Source organism: Zootermopsis nevadensis, unplaced genomic scaffold (genome assembly GCF_977971745.1).
Source record: "Zootermopsis nevadensis isolate Lab colony 2312 unplaced genomic scaffold, Znev_1.0 Znev_ptg000012l, whole genome shotgun sequence".
NCBI classification, from domain to species: Eukaryota; Metazoa; Arthropoda; class Insecta; order Blattodea; family Termopsidae; genus Zootermopsis; species Zootermopsis nevadensis.
In genome coordinates this window covers 622,778-641,736 of record NW_028259144.1, presented here as the reverse complement: position 1 = coordinate 641,736, position 18,959 = coordinate 622,778, and the positions used below count along the sequence as shown (strand labels likewise).

The 18,959-nt window shown below is 46.9% G+C and overlaps 1 protein-coding gene across 6 annotated transcripts in view; it reads left to right on the top strand.

Moving 5' to 3' along the window:
* The first annotated feature begins 3,209 nt into the window (after positions 1-3,209).
* Positions 3,210-18,959, top strand: part of LOC110833390 (uncharacterized) — a 43,687-nt gene continuing 27,937 nt past the window's right edge. For 5 of the 6 annotated variants that reach the window (XM_087348169.1, XM_087348168.1, XM_087348167.1 and 2 more), the window contains exons 1-2: positions 3,210-3,228; positions 17,506-17,646. In XM_087348169.1, the coding sequence (XP_087204295.1) occupies positions 3,213-3,228; positions 17,506-17,646 (157 nt within the window). In that variant the 5' untranslated portion in view covers positions 3,210-3,212. Of the gene's footprint in view, positions 3,229-6,592; positions 6,764-17,505; positions 17,647-18,959 lie in introns of those variants that run through there. The other variant, XM_087348170.1, reaches the window with a different exon arrangement.

Below are 18,959 nucleotides of genomic sequence, written 5' to 3'. Positions count from 1 at the left end.
CGAGTGGTTCTCAACCAGTATGCTTCTCCTAAATTACAAAATCAAGTAATTCAATAGGGCTGATATTTATGAAAGCTTATCTAGTTTTAAAAATTGATTTTAAAAAAATTATACATTGATCAAGGTGTTCTTTGTACACACAAAGTTAAGGAGGGGGGGGGGGGGAGTCCCAAGAGTCTGCTAAGCCGAGTGGGCACCATTATATAACGTTCGGAAACCAGTGAATTGTCTTCAGCTTCAAAATTGATATTCGTATCAAATCATCTTTCTGTTACTGTCATATAATAAAAATACATTACTTAAAAATATATTTGCCTTTTTATAAATTTTAGTTCTAATTCTGGTGTACAAGAAAGAAAAGTTTATTGTTCCGTATGGTTCAGAGCCACTGGTTTAGTGCGATTGGAATGTGGGAAGTGTGTATAATTTCTTTGCCTTATTAGTAACTTCTTGCACGCATTCCATCAATTTGAGTATGAGATATTGGGAAATGGGACTTCTACAAGCATCTGTACTCATGGTTATTAATGACAGGAATGCAGTGGCACAATCATTTGACTGATGTCTCTGTTTGCTGCTGTGACACAGGAATCTGAAACTAATTGCCAGGTAATTCAAGGTATCTCGTGGAGGGTGGTGACACCAATTCTCCTTCAGTGCCACTACCAAGAGCAGTAAAGGCAACCATGTTTATACTTAGTTTATTTAACAATGTTCTGTCAACTACATGCCTTTTACATAGCCATTGAATGTGGTGATGATTTGGGAAGCTGTGGTCTATTGTTATTGAACACCTCCACATTTATACATTGAGTAATTAAATGACACATAATGTCAGTTTGCAGTAAAGATTGTTAGAAAGAAGAATGTGGTCACATTCAGTTTCACAGCTCATGTTCATGTTGACAGAAAGTAAGTGAACTTCAGTATTTGGACTTGTAAAACATTTTAACCAATGAATTTGGTTATGGTATGATTTCTTTTTGAAGCTTATAACAATAGTTAGTGGCCGCAAGTAATTTAGGACAATTATAATGACACTATCACATTTTATGCATTTTTTCCCTCAAAGTGCATAGCAAGAATGTGTGTCCAGACCTTGGTACTCGAGAATCACTTATGAGGGTTGTGCCATTTTGCACGACCTCAAAATCGAACTTTTGCGATATCTTAGGAGCTGTGACGAGAGGAAAATGGCGCTGACATTGTTTTAATGACGGGACGAAGATCAAATAATTAGGTTAATTTTACAAATCTGAAGGTAATTTTATTGCAGTTGGCAAGATATATCACGTGTGCTGTAACTTTTCAATCGCGTCGTGATGTCAGTGGGAGATTATCTGCTTTTAGCATGGAAATGTAGTGTGAAATATCCTTTACAATTGAACGACGATTTAGGTTTAGTTCAGCTTGATAAGAAGACTACTGTGTTGGGTTGATATTGTGTTATTTACAGTGATAATACAGTTCGTTTCTAAGACTTGTGAATTGTGATACAATCGTACGCAGAATGAAACATTTCCTCACACATCGGCATCATTTTTCCGAGATTCGCCGTGTATTGAGGTTAGCCGGGATGCTGGTGAGTACGGAAATACGCAATTTTATTTTCCCTGAAGTGGGTATGTCATAAGCGTTTTAGGCAGAGAGAATGTTGAAATATGTGAGGATTACTTTTCTGCTAGAATCGGACTAGGTTAGTATTCTTTACGCAAAGTCCGTATCTTATGTAGAAAACTTGTCATACAAGATCGTTGCACTCAAAGGATGACGGATTCTAGCAAATTTTGACAGGATTGGGCAAGTTCTTGTCATTTATTCCCCAAGCAAACTCCATGACACGCGTATTAACTGAACTGACAATTTTATTTATTTAAAAAGTTCGCTGGTGTCGATTATTTAAAACGCACCTTTTCTGGGATTTCGACCCTAGAAGTCGATTGTTGCATAACATAAATTAATAACACGACGCATGCGCACACGATGTTCCGGAAAACAAAATTGGGCCATTAACATGTTAATTGCTGGGAGATCCAGGTCGTGTGCGCGTCCTCTCCGAGCAACTTGATGACTGACGTCACTTCCTGTCTGTCCTGGGATTTGGGGAATTAAGTCGTACCGCTCCTAACTATGAAGTAAACTGAGAAGATACCTCAGTCAGTGTAATAACTAGGCATCAGGGGTTTCATTACATTCAGCGGGACTTTGATTCTGATCGTCGCCCTGTTGAATCGGCACCGAGGGCACTTTCCCCGGGAGTAAAGGCTGACTTAATATTTAATATGCTCGAACGCAGAGGCTGGTCCCTTAGTTTATTTAACGACGCTGTGTCAAGAACAGAGGTTATGTACGGTTAAATGTTGCCATGAGGAGTCTGAGAAATTATCTGCGCGTACTGTGCACTTTTTCCGTGGTTCCAAATATCAGTTCATGAGCTCAGTGGTAACTATATGTACCACCTGCTTCATAGCAGTTCGCTGCGCGTAGTGTAATTCAACAGTAAACCTCCATGACGTACGGATTATGGTAAAGAACCAGCCAGTCTTCGGCGTTTGTCTCTTGTGTCTTGCAGCTGGATGCTGTGAATGCCCCCCCCCCTCTTCCATTGCTAGATCTCGTTCGATCGGGATCAATGTCGGCCATTACGTGTTTACTCTTCAGGACGTGGGAAATCCTTGAATATTTATGAATCTTGTTAAACCGAGTCGTGCGTCATTAGTAGACAAGTGACTGGCTTCATGCGATCTGTTTTCAAACCAGACCAACCACGCCGAGGGCGGCGTGCGCGTCGCCCTCTTATTTATTAAAGTTATTTCCCAAATTTAATGAAATTTTGTCACTCTCACAAACATTCCTTCGACTCCACCAACGTGGCAGTGAAGCGACGCTTTCAGGTTCTCACGGTGACGACTATGAAGACATTGACCGATGTTTCAGATGAGCATACTGCCTCCATCATCAGGGCGATTAATGAGTAAGTTCTTCTGGAACGTCAGTCGATGTCTACGAGGCCACAGAAGGCAGCCAGCTTGAAAGATGGCGCCTGACAGTTATTCCTTGTGGAGAGGTGATATTTGTATTCAGTTCGCACGCCCTCGACAATTAGTGGCGTGCAGGAAGTGCGTGTCGTCCGCAGCGCCTCCAAGTGTCTGGCAGTGACAATGCAACGGGCACAGCTGGCAGACAGAAGAGCATCGCGTTGTTGAGCCCCCATGAGACGACGTTCAGGTACGAGTGTCGTGTGTGTATTGCGTGAGGCTTACGTCCTGTTTAATTTCGAATTTTTGTGGCAGAACATTAAATTCCGTGGCGCGTAGTTCTTATCGAGAAGCTGACAGTCGCTCGCCTAGCCAAGAAACTCCTCGCTCGAATGTCAATTATCGTCTTCACATGATCTTATCCTGAGCCAGATTAATCCACTCCAGCTATGAGGGAGGCCCTGTGTCTCATTTCGTAACTCGATGTTTCTTTGCGGTGAGGAGCTGTAAACGTCCGTCGAATCTTGAACCCCGGAGGACCACCCCTTGTCGGATGTCCGCGACTTCTACTCTCCATACCTGAAAGCCTTATTCTCCAACCGCGACCTCAGGACACTTCAGACAAAACGAAGAAGGAAGGAAACCATTGCAATAATATTAATAATAATAATTCAAGAAATGTGCAAGGTTTGTCTTCGTTTAGTGTTAAATTCGCTGTGGAACCGCCGTAAATTGTTTACTGAGCAACCGATAAGACTTTGTGTCAATTTCCTACGATCCTAATGACAGGCAGGCGCAGGAATTTCCCTGGCCGGATGATTCAGCGGAGACTCCGATCGCCGTGGAAACGGTTAGCCAATTCGTTGTTTGTCCGTGCGGACCGAGAGAAAATGTCGATTCATCCGCGTTTCGGCGATACACTCCAAGGGTTTCAACCTTTCATGCCAAAATAAACTTCTTTAATTTTAAACAAGGTTTTTCTTTTTATTATTTGAGATGAACGTGCTGTTTGATTTCATCTTCCGGGTTTAAGCGAAGCCGCGAAAGATGTCGAGCCGAAAACTCGTGTACCAGATGACCGCCATCTTGTTACAGCTCGGTTGATCTTCAATTGTTACACGCGGCCAGTTGCGCTTTTAGCGGGAACTTTCTCTGTCTGGCACGTGAGTGCGCCACCCTCGTTCCGGTGCGTGGCATTGTTGCCCGATTATGGTAAACCAGGGCAGAACTTTGCCTTCTGCGTAAGAGAAATTACAATTCTAATCGCATGTCACCTTCGTGCTCCGCGATGTCCTCTGCTTCATATCTCGGGAAGGGCATTCATAGTTCGTTCTAGGCGACCGCCTCACGTACTTGCAACTTTAAATATGACGTCACTTCCGCTCCTTAGCCCGTAATTGTAATTTATATATTAAATAAATACGAACAGCCGATAAAGGGCAGTCCTGAAGCTGGGGGATAGACGCAACTCAAAATTATCCTAACCTTATTCTTTGGTAATGGCATTTCTGCGCGCACGTGAAATGATTTTACTAGCCGTCAGTGACTTGAATGCACGTAAGATGGCGGACCTGAATCATCGCTTTGTAATGAATGGATGTGTCTCTGTGACCCACGTCCGGGCCATATATGTACTCCACGAGTACACGATGCATCGTAGAAATGAAGGTGGAAGCCATCAGAACCCAGAGAGAGCCAAAAATCTCAGCAGACACAGTGTGATTGTGGGTGTTTATCGTGGTTTTCCCCAGTCACGAGCTCTTCCTCAGTCATCTTGCCATTCGAATTTTCGGGCAAATCGTGTATTTTTTCTGACAGTGTTTTGTTTTGGGTTGGAATTAGGGAAGTTCCGTTCCGTTTATCTCGCTGAGGAGATGGCGGACTGTGCCCCACCGCATCGCCACATGAAAAGTTCAGCGAATTTCGAAACGTCCGTGTGTTTTTTTTTTAAATTTTCTTCTTACGCGATGTGATTAAACTTCGTAGTTTCCAGCCGCCTACTTCCAGTGCATTCCGCAAATACGAAGTGTCCTGTACCACAAGGCAGAGTGAGAGAGCGTCCGGCCTTGGCTCTCGTCTCCATGGTAACCAGATGGGCGACTTCACATCTCCTAATTTGGACATTATGGTGGCACCTGCGCTCAGCAAATGAAGTGCGAATGGGGAGGTGGCGGCTATTCAGCGCTCAGTTGATTTGGGGGAACAAATTTTGATCTTCGGGGGGGGGGGGGGGGGTCTAAATTAACGCTTTAAGCCACATTTCGGTCTAGTCCGTTTTGACTCTTGCTTATGTGGTTGCTATGACAACTGATCTTGGATATGGACGAAATTGCACTGTACGCCACTGATCGATGTCTTGTAGGTTACTGCTAGTTGCCATGACTACGACATCAACAATCAGCTGTGAATGTGGGTCAACAATGAGGCAAACATCTGTTCCAGTGGTGAGATCACCCAGATTGTTGCGTCACCATGCCATCTGGTGGTTGATGATGGCAATTTGAGGCGCTCTGCGTGCTGAAGGACTGGGTTCAAATTCCGAGGGGTGCACGACGTCTTACGAAACGTTTCGGGCGTGTTCACGTATCGGTTTGTGGTTTATATATCGAGATATCGCACGGGACATCGAATGTCGCGCGATTCGTTTGAAACGTGAGTCATTTTGGGATTGCACAGTTTGAGTGACCAATCCGAAGGTTCATCTCAGTCACGTGAACATTTCTAGGATCGCAATTTCCGTGATTTTGCTACCAAACTGAGGTTTTCGCTGTGGAACGCACAAATTTTGTAAGAAACATGTGTAGAGTTCCTAATCGATGGGTCGCGACCTCATTAGGTTTGCGTGAGCCTCCGATATATCTTGCATCCAAGGTCCCATAGAAAAATAACACACATGGCGTGTTACATCGTGCGTGCGTGTACAAGAATGAAAACAGCGTTTAGACTTACTGGAGGGTTAGCAAAGCACATAATCAAACAATGTCTGCAGGTGTATTTCCCCCCCTTTATGTGACGTGGTCCACTTTTATTCTGACTTAAATCGAAAATAAATCGATTCTGAAGGAGACTAAATATTCCAGAGAATTCCGTTTATCCGGGGTGAAGCTTCTACCTAAAATGTCACACAGAGACGTATTTTATCCTGGAGATTGGAACTGGAGTGTTTGCCGAAACGTCGGAAGGACTTCACCAAAAATGCTTCTCACTTGGACATTAGACCTGTTCTGCGAACAATAATGCGTCGTTAATGGGTTAAAATATCTATTCAAAACTGAAAAATGTAAGAAAACCTTTCCCGTTGCGTCTTCTCAAATGAAATGGCGGCGAAGTATCACGAGATGGCGAGCGCACAGACTACGAGCCACAACAACAATGGCGTCGGGAACCCTGAAACAATTGAACATGCAACAAATATGGAGGCTCAACAAGAGACTGCGCCACTGCGGGATTCTGCATTCATCTCATTTCTCCACCTCAGCAGTTGCTACGTGCGAATCGTTTGGTTTTCTTTTGTTTGTTTATTCTCTCTGACATGAGCGAGCACGCGCTTGCGCGGCTCGCTAGACAGCACAAGCAGTGAAAGTGGCGGGCGAGTCTACAGCTGGCCATGAGAGACAGCGGGCCGTTTAGTGATCTTCATTTGTCGTCTTCCAGTGCGCAGCTGCGGTTGTCGCGCGTCTCGTATTGTTGTGATCGTTGGTGGCGTTTGTTTTTTGTTTTTTTTTTCTCTGCGCGCGCGCTGTGTCTGTGAGCCGAGGACTTTCCTCACCTCATGTCACCATGATGTAAGTAGTTGAGTAATCTGCATTTCCTTCTTCAAGCGATCCGTCGCGGTTGCGACACGATTTCCGCTCGAAGTTTCTCCTTCATTTAATTCACACACGAGATACATTTTTTTTTTAAATTAACACGCAGATGTGCGAGTAATTTGTGAGTTTCAGCAAAAGTGAATGTGTACATATCCTTGTCGATATTCGTCTTGAGTGATGTGGACTTACAGGTCGATACAGACGTTTCGGAGGAACATACCGCCTCTATCTTTAGGAGAGACGTGTCGACATTGGTCTTATGGGGTAAGACTCCCTGTCAGTTTGCAGGGAGATAACAGCGTTTTTGGATAAATACACTTGCCTGAACGGAATTCAGCCCTGAAGATGGACGTAGTATTTTCATTCGAAACGCTGGTGCCTACCGCAAGTGTACACGTCACTATAACCCAGAAGATCGACATGGACGTTTTTACTATTAAAATATAATCCTGTCGTATGTTCCGTAGACATTTTTGTTTTAGTGTTTCGTCTCTCGTTTGCCTCGTGGTCTTGTGTTGCAACAGGAGTCTATTACTGATAGACTCAGACACAATTCGACGTTTTTGAATTAATTTTGGTGTTCGGCGGCCCAGGAAGGAGACACAGCAGTGACATGAGAAATGTGTGACGGAAATCATTTTTCTTTGTTTCGAAATTTGGCAAATGTTATTGCGGGATGTAGTTTTGAGTTTACAATAATTTCTCTTTGAAATAGTACAGGAAATTGAAGGCCTATTTCGTTCGCTAGCGTCAACGAGGGCGAAATGTACTAACCCAGTCTGCGTGATAGCTTTTTTGGTTTTGAAAGGAGGAGGTCACCGCCCTTTTTCGCGAATTTTCGTTGTAGCCGCCGCGTGGTGCTGTTTCCGGTTGTCTGAAAAGTGATGACTCACTGAACGTAGACTCGTTACGCAACAATGCGTGAGCGACTCCCACGCACCTTGCATCCAGCGCCATTTGAGGGACTGCGAGGACTGAACATTTCCTTAGAAATCTCCTGCCTGCTACATATTTGCGCGGATTGAAACTAAAAATAAGTGACATCGAATCAACAAAAGTTACATGTATAGTGCGTGGAGAGCAACAGCTTTGCCGACGTTTCGGTGAGCCCGCCACTGTGCACGATCTTTAGCCAGATTAATCCCTTTCCACACCATGTTCCTTCTACGAATTGCCCACCTTGCTAAAATGTTTCGGACGACTTCTGAATCATATTTCCCTGGGGTAAATCGGCCGCAGCGTTGAACTGACCGGCGATCTTGGTGTGGCGTTGAGGCGCGTAGCCTGGAGCCACTTTGCTGAGTCAGTCGTTGTAACACGGGCACATGTGTTCGCGATGTGTGTCGTTCCATTCTGCAGGTATGCGCGGCCGAAGGGCGAGTGTTTATCAATTCCTTATTTAGATAGGTGTTTTGCACTTTGTGGAAGTAATGTTGACTCTCCATGCTCCTAGGTGGCCATGTTGCTGACAAGACAGTTTCCTTCAATCGATTCAATTACCTCGAAGTCTGATTTCGACCTTTTCGTAAGTGTCGTCTTGTGGGAGTAAACGTTTCGCGTTGCTTAAGCTCCGAATACGTTACTTGATCGTGAACGTTTTTGCTGATAGGCAGCGCCCTCGAGGCCTCCATATTCGACGTAACAATTCTGTGACACGAGAAGCTGCCACCAGCCAACATCTCGGGACGCGCAAGGATTTTCCTGCGCTCACGTGGTCAAGAGATTTCCCACCTTTATGCAACCCGAATTCCATTCCTGTGCTCGTATGAGCCACTTGAATCCACTCCGTTTCATTTATGTCTATTTTAATATTATCCCCGTCTCATTCGGTCTCTTCATTTCAGGCTTTAGAACCAAAATTTTCTGTTCGTTTCTCGTTTACCCCGTGCGCGCTACACGTCCCACCCATCTTATTACGCAGCAAACAGCTTCCTGCAACCTCAATTCTTGCGCTCAGCGCATTGTGACAGTCACGTGACCTGTGAAGAACGAGAACGAGATTGCAAGTGAAATTTTTGTTCCGCAGTTTATCTGTCCTCTGTCCCGGATCGTGTGATGTCTGTGGACGACAAGTTTCTTGGTTTTCCAAATATGACGCAGACAGAGGGCAGAGCCAGTTGGTTGTCTTGGGGCGTTAGTCATCTGTCAGGAAAACAAATGAGCTTCTGTGTTTGTGGCCGACGGCAGGAAGTCGCGTCACAGTTCGCAGAGACGCGAGTTGCCATAGAAACGGTAAGCGTGGCCGGCCGGTTTCTTTTTGTTAAAATCAAAAGCATTTCGAAATAATGGAGTACAGTCAGGGAGAAAACTTAAGTGGGCCGACGAATTTCCTGCCCTTGATATTCGGAATGAAGATGGGAGCTTCTGGTTGCCTTTTGTCTGGTCGGAGAGCGAGCGACTGCCCCATCATGACTTCTCTCCACGACAACTCGACGTCTTCCATGGTTCATAAGTCGCAGATATTCGGAGAGGACGTTTCGTGTTCCTGAAACTTTTTAATAGCAAACACTCACAGCTGCTTGTAAAACGGACATCTTGTCTGAAGCATCCAAACGGTTAATTTATCTCATTTTCTGGTTAGTTACTCGGCCAGCACGTGCTTATGGTTTATTAAGGCTTTGAGCGGGATGTTCTTTTGTTAAATCTTATGTGGTACCGCCTGATTCGACTTCTAATGGTGAGGTGAAGTGTTTTCTTCGCGGTACGGTCTGGATTCGTAAATATTATGAAGACGAGCTTCGGCTTCAAAGGGTTAACCAGCTGATTTTCGTAATGGTGAGGTGAAGTGTTTTCTTCGCGGTACGGACTGAATTCATAAATAATATTCAGACGATCTTCGGCTTCAAAGGATTAAGAGCTGTGACGTGGCTGTCCAAACACACAACCACCTGTGGGAAGTTCGTAAGAGACAAAACGACGATGGAGTGGGCGTGAAACAAGAACACGTCCTTCTGGAGTGGCACCGAGTAACTGAACTGCGAGAGGTACTCAGGAACTCCTGGGCTCCGTGGGAAGAAAGTTGAAGCCACGAAACAGGCCGAGGATTTTAGGTTCTCTTGGCGGTGAGTACCAAGATAGTCATCATCACCCTGATGATGTAGACAGCAAGGACCTCTGAAACGACCAGACTACACGGCGCTATAACCCAGAAGACAGCCATCAAGGTCCATTGAACTCGTCATTTTCCATGACACCCTAATGGCAGATCAGCCAGTGGAGTTCGTACGCAGACATTTGTGTCCAGGATTCGAATCCCGACAACTGTGAGCTCTTATTCGTGTCCAAGTGCTGCTCAGGGGCCCAGCCTCTTGATTCGCGGATGTGGGTGGAAATTTGTCTCCGCTGAGCGAGGCACAGCGTCAAGGTTTGTTGACAAAAGTGTTGGGCGACACGAGAGGTTAATATCGTAGATGTGGTTTAGAGAATATGTCTGGACCGATTGAAGACAGAGTTTAGCGCGGGATCTCTGGGCCAGCTGAGCGCTCCTCTTGTAAGCATGGACCATGCGTGATGCCTGACGTCATAGCCGCTTGAAGGTTACCTGACAGCAGCTTCCTTATTTTAAGTTTCTGTTGCTCAGATTGCAAGGGACGAAACGACCAAGTATTCGCCACGATCGTCGTCGAAGCAAACAGTTGGAGTAACGACGTTCTTCAGGGTTCTTAAGGTGCCCTTACGAAGATTTGCTCTCGAATCTGACGCAGACACGAGATTCCTGACAGCAAAAGTCTCAGGATCAGTTCAGAGCCCCTTCGTCATGGCCTCCTGTAAGTTCGACAAAATGGCGCCACGTTTCGTGGCGTTCCATAGAGACATGATCTTGATTGCTAAGAAGAGATACTAATGATTTTGTATCGAATATCAAGAGCTGGAAAACTGAAGCAGTGTTGCCAACTTTACACTGGTTAGTTGTTCTGACTGCCGTGACAATCGCTTCGACCAATCAACGCCTGCTTCTCCTCGTACTTCGCACCGATACTGATAACCAGTTCGAATCTCTGTCGGTTACTGGTATCTTATCGTGGTTTTCTTCAGCCACTACACGTGACTCCTGTGAAGTCGTCTTAGAGCAGGGGACAGTCCCCGTCGTTAGAGGAACAGAAACTTGGAAATGTAGCCGCTTTGCGCGCTGTGGTCGCTGAGTAACCAAAGATGAATGTGAAACTAACAAACGTTTTTACAATTGAAAATGCTAGTTTTGATGAGACGGACTAGTGAAGTGGGGCGTCCAGGGAGCGTGACGCTGCAGCTTGTTATCAGTTTGGCCACCACGCGGTCCGCACAGTTTGCAGCCCTGCTCTGGAGGGGCGTAGCCCCCTCGTGCTGTAATTACGAACCTCTGGGATTGGGATGAGCTGAGCATCGCCCTAGTTATTGCGAGTCTAGCCCAAATAAGGAGCACCCAATTTTCATAACACGGCTCGGTCCTTCGGTTCCGGAATAGTGTAGTGACTACGGGCCTTAACCTCAAGGCCTGTCTGCTGCCCGCCGCCATCTTGCGGCTCTGATTGTCGACCATTGTTTCTGGACGTTTCGGCCCTTCGTTGATGGAAGTGTTTTCTTTTTAAGGTTCTGTTACCATCTCATGTACTTTCAGCTATGAAGCCCGAAGCTCTTCAAACTAATTTAGAATAAATCCGAAGATTGCTGTCTTCTGGGTTTTGCGCCCTGGTGATGGAGGCAGTATGACCTCTGAGACGTCGGTAAACATCTACCAGACTACACGGCGCAACAACCCAGAAGACAGAAATCTTCATACTGTGATGACGGAGGCAGTATGACCTCTGAAACGTTGGTAAACATCGACCAGACTACACAGTGTAACAACCCAGAATACAGAAATCTTCATACACTGATGACGGAGGCAGTATGACCTCCGAAACGTTGGTTAACATCGACCAGACTACACAGTGCAAGAACCCAGAAGACAGCCATCTTCAGACTCACCGCCGTGAAAACTTGAAATCCTACATTGTAATGAATCAGTCCGTACCGCAAAGAAAACAACACTTCACCGTTACAAAGATCAGTCGGTTAACGCTGTTTACGTTGAGAATCACGCGAAACACATGAACGCAAAATACAGAGTCACTGACTGTCGAAGTAATTGATGCATATAGCAACCCACTGGACCGCACAGAGTTAACAGGGGTCTCAGAAAAGCGCTTTTACATAAGATTTGCGTTACGAGAAACTTCGTGAATTATAGGCTGCCGGTCGCCGACTGGAGTTCGAATTGTCCTGCACACACAAGAAATGAATATGGAATTCTTATTGAGAAATCGCTTAGAAGGCAGATGAGAGGCGAGGACTCCGTGCATAATTTGTCCATTGTGTTGTTTGTTATTCATATCAGTCCCTTTATGTGGACATTTTAAAGCCCCGCGTTGCGTAAGGACTGTGCGTCTAAAGTCAGCGGTAAATCCGAGATGCACCAAATGAAGTATCTTTGTTCACGCGATGTATTGCAATTGTGTGCCCTTGGAAATAAAATCACTGTTCGCCTGTTCCTGAGGAAAACCTCCTTTTGAGTGTCATTTGCCTTCCAGTTTCCATGCATTATCCTTGTTTCGTTGGCGACGGCGACAAGTGGAAGGTCCCACCTCCCGTCCTCACAGGATTCCGCGTATGCGCTGGCCGCATGGGGGTGGTGTCACGACGGCCGTCGGAGCTATTCTGGCCGTCTTGCTCAGCAGGTTACACGCCATAATAAAGACGAGTGAGTGCTGTGGACGTTAGCTGCACGCATCTCGCCTGACGATGATCGAACTCTACTGGATATCCGCAGCTTCTGGGCCACCCTGTGGCAGCTGTTATCGGCGCTTGGCGTTGACAGAAGGAGAACGGGACGCGCGAGAAATTTAACTTTCAATTTTTGTTTTTGTTTTCAATCAGATAAACAAATGAGAGTTCTAACACGCCAGCTGTGTACTCGCTGGTGCGCTCGTCTGCTGCTGACTTCAGTAGCAGTTGTCCCATTGCCACGAACACAAGAAGCGATACTCTGGCTGTCCACGATCACTGAGATCTGTCGCGAGTCTGAGCAATAAATAGCCCGCGACTACATCTTATTTCTGCAAGTCGGAATTCTGCAGTGCCACGCTGACCTCACAGCGACCGGGACACAGAGATGGCATTGTGCTGAATCCCGGCCATCCGAATGTGGATTAGAACTGGATCCACCGATTATGTCCACTGACCTTGTATTGGGTGCCCAGTATGCGGACCACTCATTGGAGGAAGGAAGGAGTTTCCGTCGGTCAGTACAGTCTGAGTCAGTGTAGAGGCCTGATAATTGCTGTCTTGTGGCTGTGGCAAATGTTCGCTGCAATCTCCTTTCTGGCCACTGACAACGCCTCGTATGACAACACTCAGACAGACAAACCACCGACGTCTTAATCAAAGAAGGAGGAAATGAAAGCCTGGCTATTGGAAAGAAACATCCCATTTTGTGACAACTGTACGACTTCATCAAATTAAATAGATCGAAGCACAATTATTATGTGATTGATCCGATTTTAGCAGACAAAGAACGTCCTGTGCTGAGTCTTCCGCCGTACAATCCCGATTTAAAGCTCATATAAATTATTTGGGCAGATGCAAAACAATGGGTTGCGAGCAAGAACACGACATCTAACATTAAGGACGTCGGGCGTCTGTGTCGCCAGAGATTCGAAGAAATTGAGTAAGAGGAATGCGACAGTGCATGTCAGCATGTGTAGAGACGCGGCCTCGCTCCGAGGTTCCAGCAAACTTCTGGTGAGTGACTCGCTCCGAGGTTCCAATACTCAAAGTTCAGCGGCCAAAAACGCTGGAACGCAGTATAGCAGGGGTGCCACTTCAGAAAAATCACGATGACACACGGAATCAGCACATAAATAGCTGGTCTTCGGGACGGCAAAACACGTTATGAGAAGAGAGGCCAAAGCGAGCTACTCCTCGTCTATGGGTCGATCCCCGTTCACTCCTATGAAGATTCGCGTCTGAACGTGCGGCCAGATTTATCGTTGCCATAGCAACTCATTGCAAATTGAATGTAGTGTTCTGGGTTCATGTTGCTCGGGGGTGCTGTCATAACCACCAGTGCGAGCCGTGATGTCTCAGTCAGTAAAGCGACTGGCTACTGGCTCGACGCCCAGATTTCCAGGGTGCCCCTCAAAGTCTTTCACTTTCTTCACGACGTGGCATCGATCGCGTCTGTCCGCTGTTTGTTTGAGCGTCACTTTGTTTTCTTATGTATTTAACGACGATTTGCCAACTACATAGCCTATATCGTGGAATTGTGAGTCATGAATTGGGAATTATCTGGCAGAAATGGTTGTGGTGGACTGTTTTCAGATATCATTCAGGGAGGGACTGGCGAAAACCACGAGTGTCTGAATCTGCGTTTCCGTTCCAGCGCCCCGCGGTCGTTGTCTGTCGCGAGCTTTTTATTTTAAACACTTTGTTACGACGGCCGATTTCCGACTGACACTCGAACCCGGGACGTCGTGGATTAACGCAATCGCCGACCACTTCAAAGCGATCGAAGTTCGGCGGCCGTTCCTGGGGAAGCCGCCTTTTTTGTTCGAGTGTCCTGGAAATTCAAGCTGCGTGGTTCGTGTTCACAATATGTGAACGGTCGTAATACGGTTCACAGACAGACGGGACTCACGTGCTGTCGCCATTAGCCTCTCGCGCGTTACGTCACCGCACAGTGGCGGATTCGCCCGACTTTGCACTCGTCGTTGCTTCTCGATTTTAGAGGCTTTCTGAAAGACGCGGTAGGTTAAGGTGTGTATCAGGTGTAATTAGAGATGTTAACAAAATGACAAGAGCAGACGAAAGAATCACGTGTAGCGCTTCACTGCGGCCAGCAGCCATGTTCTTTCGGTTAATTGGCTGATGTGCCGGGTCCCTTGATACCCCAGGGGAAGGATTCGCGTCTCCTTGTGACGTACGTGCGAGCTTTTCGTCTTTAAAGAAACATAAAGCTAGCGTTCTGAGCGACAGGTGCGGTGGGTTTTCTGCGAGTATTATCCACGCCCGTGTAAATGACGGCAGGCAGCTCGTCTCAGAGGTACTCCGTTCGCATTCCGGCCGGCAACAGATTCATCACAAGCGGCTGTCTACCGCATCTCATCCGACTTTTCATGGACCAAGAGCTCAGCGCAGCGTCTTCAAACAAACAGCTGCTTGTGAGGAGACGCACGCCACTGATGCCCTTGTTACCTGGCAACGCTCCGGAGAGCGAGGTGCGGCGGTGGCCTGGACCTGGCGCTAGACGGCCACCTGCTAACGCAGAGGGGCCCAGCTGCCCCACCAGGGCCCACAGCACCCCGTGCCACCCCATGCTGGGTTGTCTGCATCGTGAACTTCGCAGGGGCGAGTTGTGGGCCCCTCACGGGGTCTAGGGGCCCCAGGGACGAGTGCTAGCGACTCTTGGGGGAGCGGGGGGCCAAGGCCGCCAGCAAGTTACGTCAGCGGTGTTGCAACATGTCGGACGCCGCGACCTGTCAAGGTCGCGGGATGCACCTTGCGGGGTTCTAGGTTTCACGCTCCGGCCACTTTAGCCCCCGCGTCGATGGGGGAGGATGCACCCGAAACAAGTGACCGGCCCTGCTCCTGCTTCAGAGGTTGCGTTGGCATCGAATGTTTCGCTTCACAGTAACGACGTGGCTGGCGTCGTTGCTTTGAATGCTCTGCACCTTCGGGCCCCCGATGGGTTTGGTGACCCCCTGACCTGCGCGATGTCGTGTTGTGGAGTTCTGCGTCAAATGTTTCTGTTGTTTCGATGGCTTTTTACGAAATCTTGGTCAGGCGCCATACACTGGAACCTGACAGTCGGGCGCAAGCGCGTGCCACTGGCCGGTCCTCACAGCGGCAAACCTGGCTCAGGACTCATACCCACAATTACACAATAATTGAAAGAACCACGAGGATGTCATGGACAGCGCATGCGTGTTACACAAGAGATCGAGTAACTTTATAAGAGGGAAAAGGTTGGTAGCCGTGACTGGGAATTGAAACAAATAATTTTTCCACTAAACTAAATATTTCCCTTTGCCGATTTTAGTCACTATCTAGAGTTTGAAGGATCGGACTTCGAAACCCGTGACGGGCTGCTTTTTGCGCTGACAGATGACTGCGTAAGTGCGAGGTATGGAACCATCTGTTGTGATGGTGATTTGGGTCAAGATTACAGCTGATATCGAAAGTGGTGACAACAGGGTCACACCGAGTGACCCACAAATCGTGTTCCTATAATCTTCTTGTGACTCACGTTGCTGTTATTGCCACAGGGTGACTTGCAACTGACGCTCATTTTGCTCATATAAGGTGATCCACAAATTGCGTTCGCGTATCTGAACAACGCGAACTGCACCGGGCGGACATGTACAGTGACGTTACAATGGGAGCTACAGGGTGATCCATTACTGGTGTTACTGTTGATTTATTTAACAGCTGTCAGCAGCTCAGACTACACTAAATAAATCACTGTTATGTGCTCAGTAAGAGCTTCAGGGGATGTGCCAATACAGGGCTACTCACAAGTCAGTTTATTGGCAATGTAGTCGGCGAGTAGGTTAATGTGGCGGTTACGCTTTACTCTTGCACCGACTGGAATCTCGACCAGGTTACCAGCTGTACGACTGATCTCTCCGTTATATTACACTCTTGCATGCAATCGCTTCTGTGGCAAATGCCATCCGGATAATATCTAGGTTATGATTGCATGGAGTTTTACCCCATGTCAGTTTGCATCCACATTGCACTGTGCTGAGCGCAGTTCACATTGCTAAAGGGGGATCGAACATATTGCAGAAGTTTGTTAACCCTTTCACTGGTATGGACGAAGTAACTCGTTGAGGAACACCGACCACTTGCGGTCCGAACAATTTATTTGTGCCTGTTGGATGTTTTCGCAGTTAATCTGACGTCGAAGACTGGAAAGTGAGCCAGAAATGCAAGGAGCAGAGATAGCACTGCTCTCAGAAACACGAACAGACATCTTCATGGTGTTCAGGATCATTAAATGCGACCAGTAGTGCCGACTGTGAAACTGTTTTGAGGATTCTCCGCTTTCTGTATCAATTTGCAGCTTCATCACAAGTTTTAGGTTGGACACCGGCGCCTGATTGGACTCTCAATGAAGCAGTTACCTGTTACGAGACCGCTAATCTATAACATGGCCGCGAGGCGCGATGCCGTGATGTCCGCTCATCATCATTACGCTCTCAGAAAGTGAAAATTGCTGACAGGGACGGATGAAGATCGCGCCGCGAGCTGTGGGTAACGGAACTCAGGCTCGTGTGTCATGTCTGAAGTAACGCAGGGAGCATTAAACAATTGCTGACCGCTGACGTCATGTGCAACTTGTCCTCTGAGAGCCCATATATATACCTTCGATAACTATCGATTATTGCAAAATTAGAACACGTGCTTTTTGCGAGGCTGGTCGCATTCTTTTGTTTTCTGTAGCTGTACACAGGTGCAGGCATGGTTTGTTTCCTCACTGTAGTAAGAAACAACAGACATCCAGCATCCTAACGTCACACTTTGAGTCGACAGAGAGAGAGAGCTGAAATGCTAATTTTAGTTTATAATTTACGACGGCACTGTAATTGTTTAAGGCAAGGTGCTTCAGTCTTTTGGATCCCTAGGCATGGATCTGGTGGTCTGCCATTTGGGGTAGCATTCCGATAGCTCAAGTAACCGTGAACTGTGTCTGTTGACAGCACTGCGGTGGAGCCTTGAGCGGCGGCCGCCCCCGCACCCTGGCCGTCGCGGTGCCCATGTGCGCGCCGTCACCATGGACTCGCGCGTCGGGCTGGACTACATCGTCGAGAACCCAGAGTACACGGTCAAGCTCGCGGGAGGTGAGTAACCGGATGTTTGGGAAGCGTTGCTAGGATACCAGCAGTCGCCGTCGAACTTCGTTATGAATGGGGCGCTGGAACAGTGCATATTGCATCAGGTGTGGGATGGAGATGTTTGCCTGGTCGCGTGGACTGAACACGACGACGCTAAAAACGGCGTGTAATTCTTTACTTCAAAACTGAGACTCTCCTTCGTGAACATACTGTATTTTCCCGAAGCCCCCCCCCCCCCCGGCAAGTCAGTGGGCGCAGTCTGGCGCCGTCTGCTACGTCATTTGGTGAGAGGATGAGCAGGTGAAAATGTCAGAGGTTAGTCCTCCGTCCTCCTCCCACGCGGCCGGCACTTGTTGCTGCTGCTGCCTGTGATATCAAAGGAGCATCCAAATCTGGAGACGAATCGATAGACGAAAGTTGATCCTTGATCTTGAATGAATGGAGTAATGAGCGAATGTTTTGACCTGATAAACATTTTCAGTAAGTACACACGCCCAGAAATAGCATAGCCACAGATTTACTCCTGGGAGATGTTTATTAAAGTCAATTTAATTTACTCTTTAAAGCCCAGTGGTAACAATATATACCATATACTTTAACAATAAAGCAGTTATGCATTCTGCCCGCAGTGAGTGTTTGTGTCTCTCATATGATTGGTTCCTGACACAGCGTAAACCATTTGATCTTTGCAGTGGCGAGGCGTTGTGTTTTCTTTGCGGTACGGACTGAATTATGACGTGTTGTTTGGACGAGTTCCCGCTTTAAGGCCATCTCGACACAGGTTTTCCTTGGTTTTCCTCTGTCTTCAAGCAAATGCTGAGATGGTTCCCAAGGTCCAAGTTGCCACTGCAAGCTTCTCATGCAGCCCTCCCGATTTAAATTAATCAAAATTTACCACCCCTTAACGCCGTCAAAATTTACCCCCCTCCCCTCAGTAGGAACTTCTAAATTATGTATTAAACTTCCAAATTAATAGCCTCAGCTTTCGCTAATACAAAATTTCAAAATTCCGTCTTTTATGCCAATCATCACACTAACGCCTTCACTCTTACTTTATCCTTAACAGAAGGACGAGCGGGCATTGCCTGGGGACCTTCTAGCTATAAGATGCTCTTTCTCCCCCCCAGATATCGAAGTGTCTCTCACTTCTCCCCCACCAATTTCCTCTTTCTCTCTCTCTCTCTCTCTCTCTCTCCCGCTTTAAAGGATTAAAGTTATTTTATTGCTTAATGGGAAATTTGTCCGTCGTTCCGCATGTTTCATCTTTGAAAGTATTGGACCTATCTTGACTGAGCTTTATTTTACGGATGAACACTAAA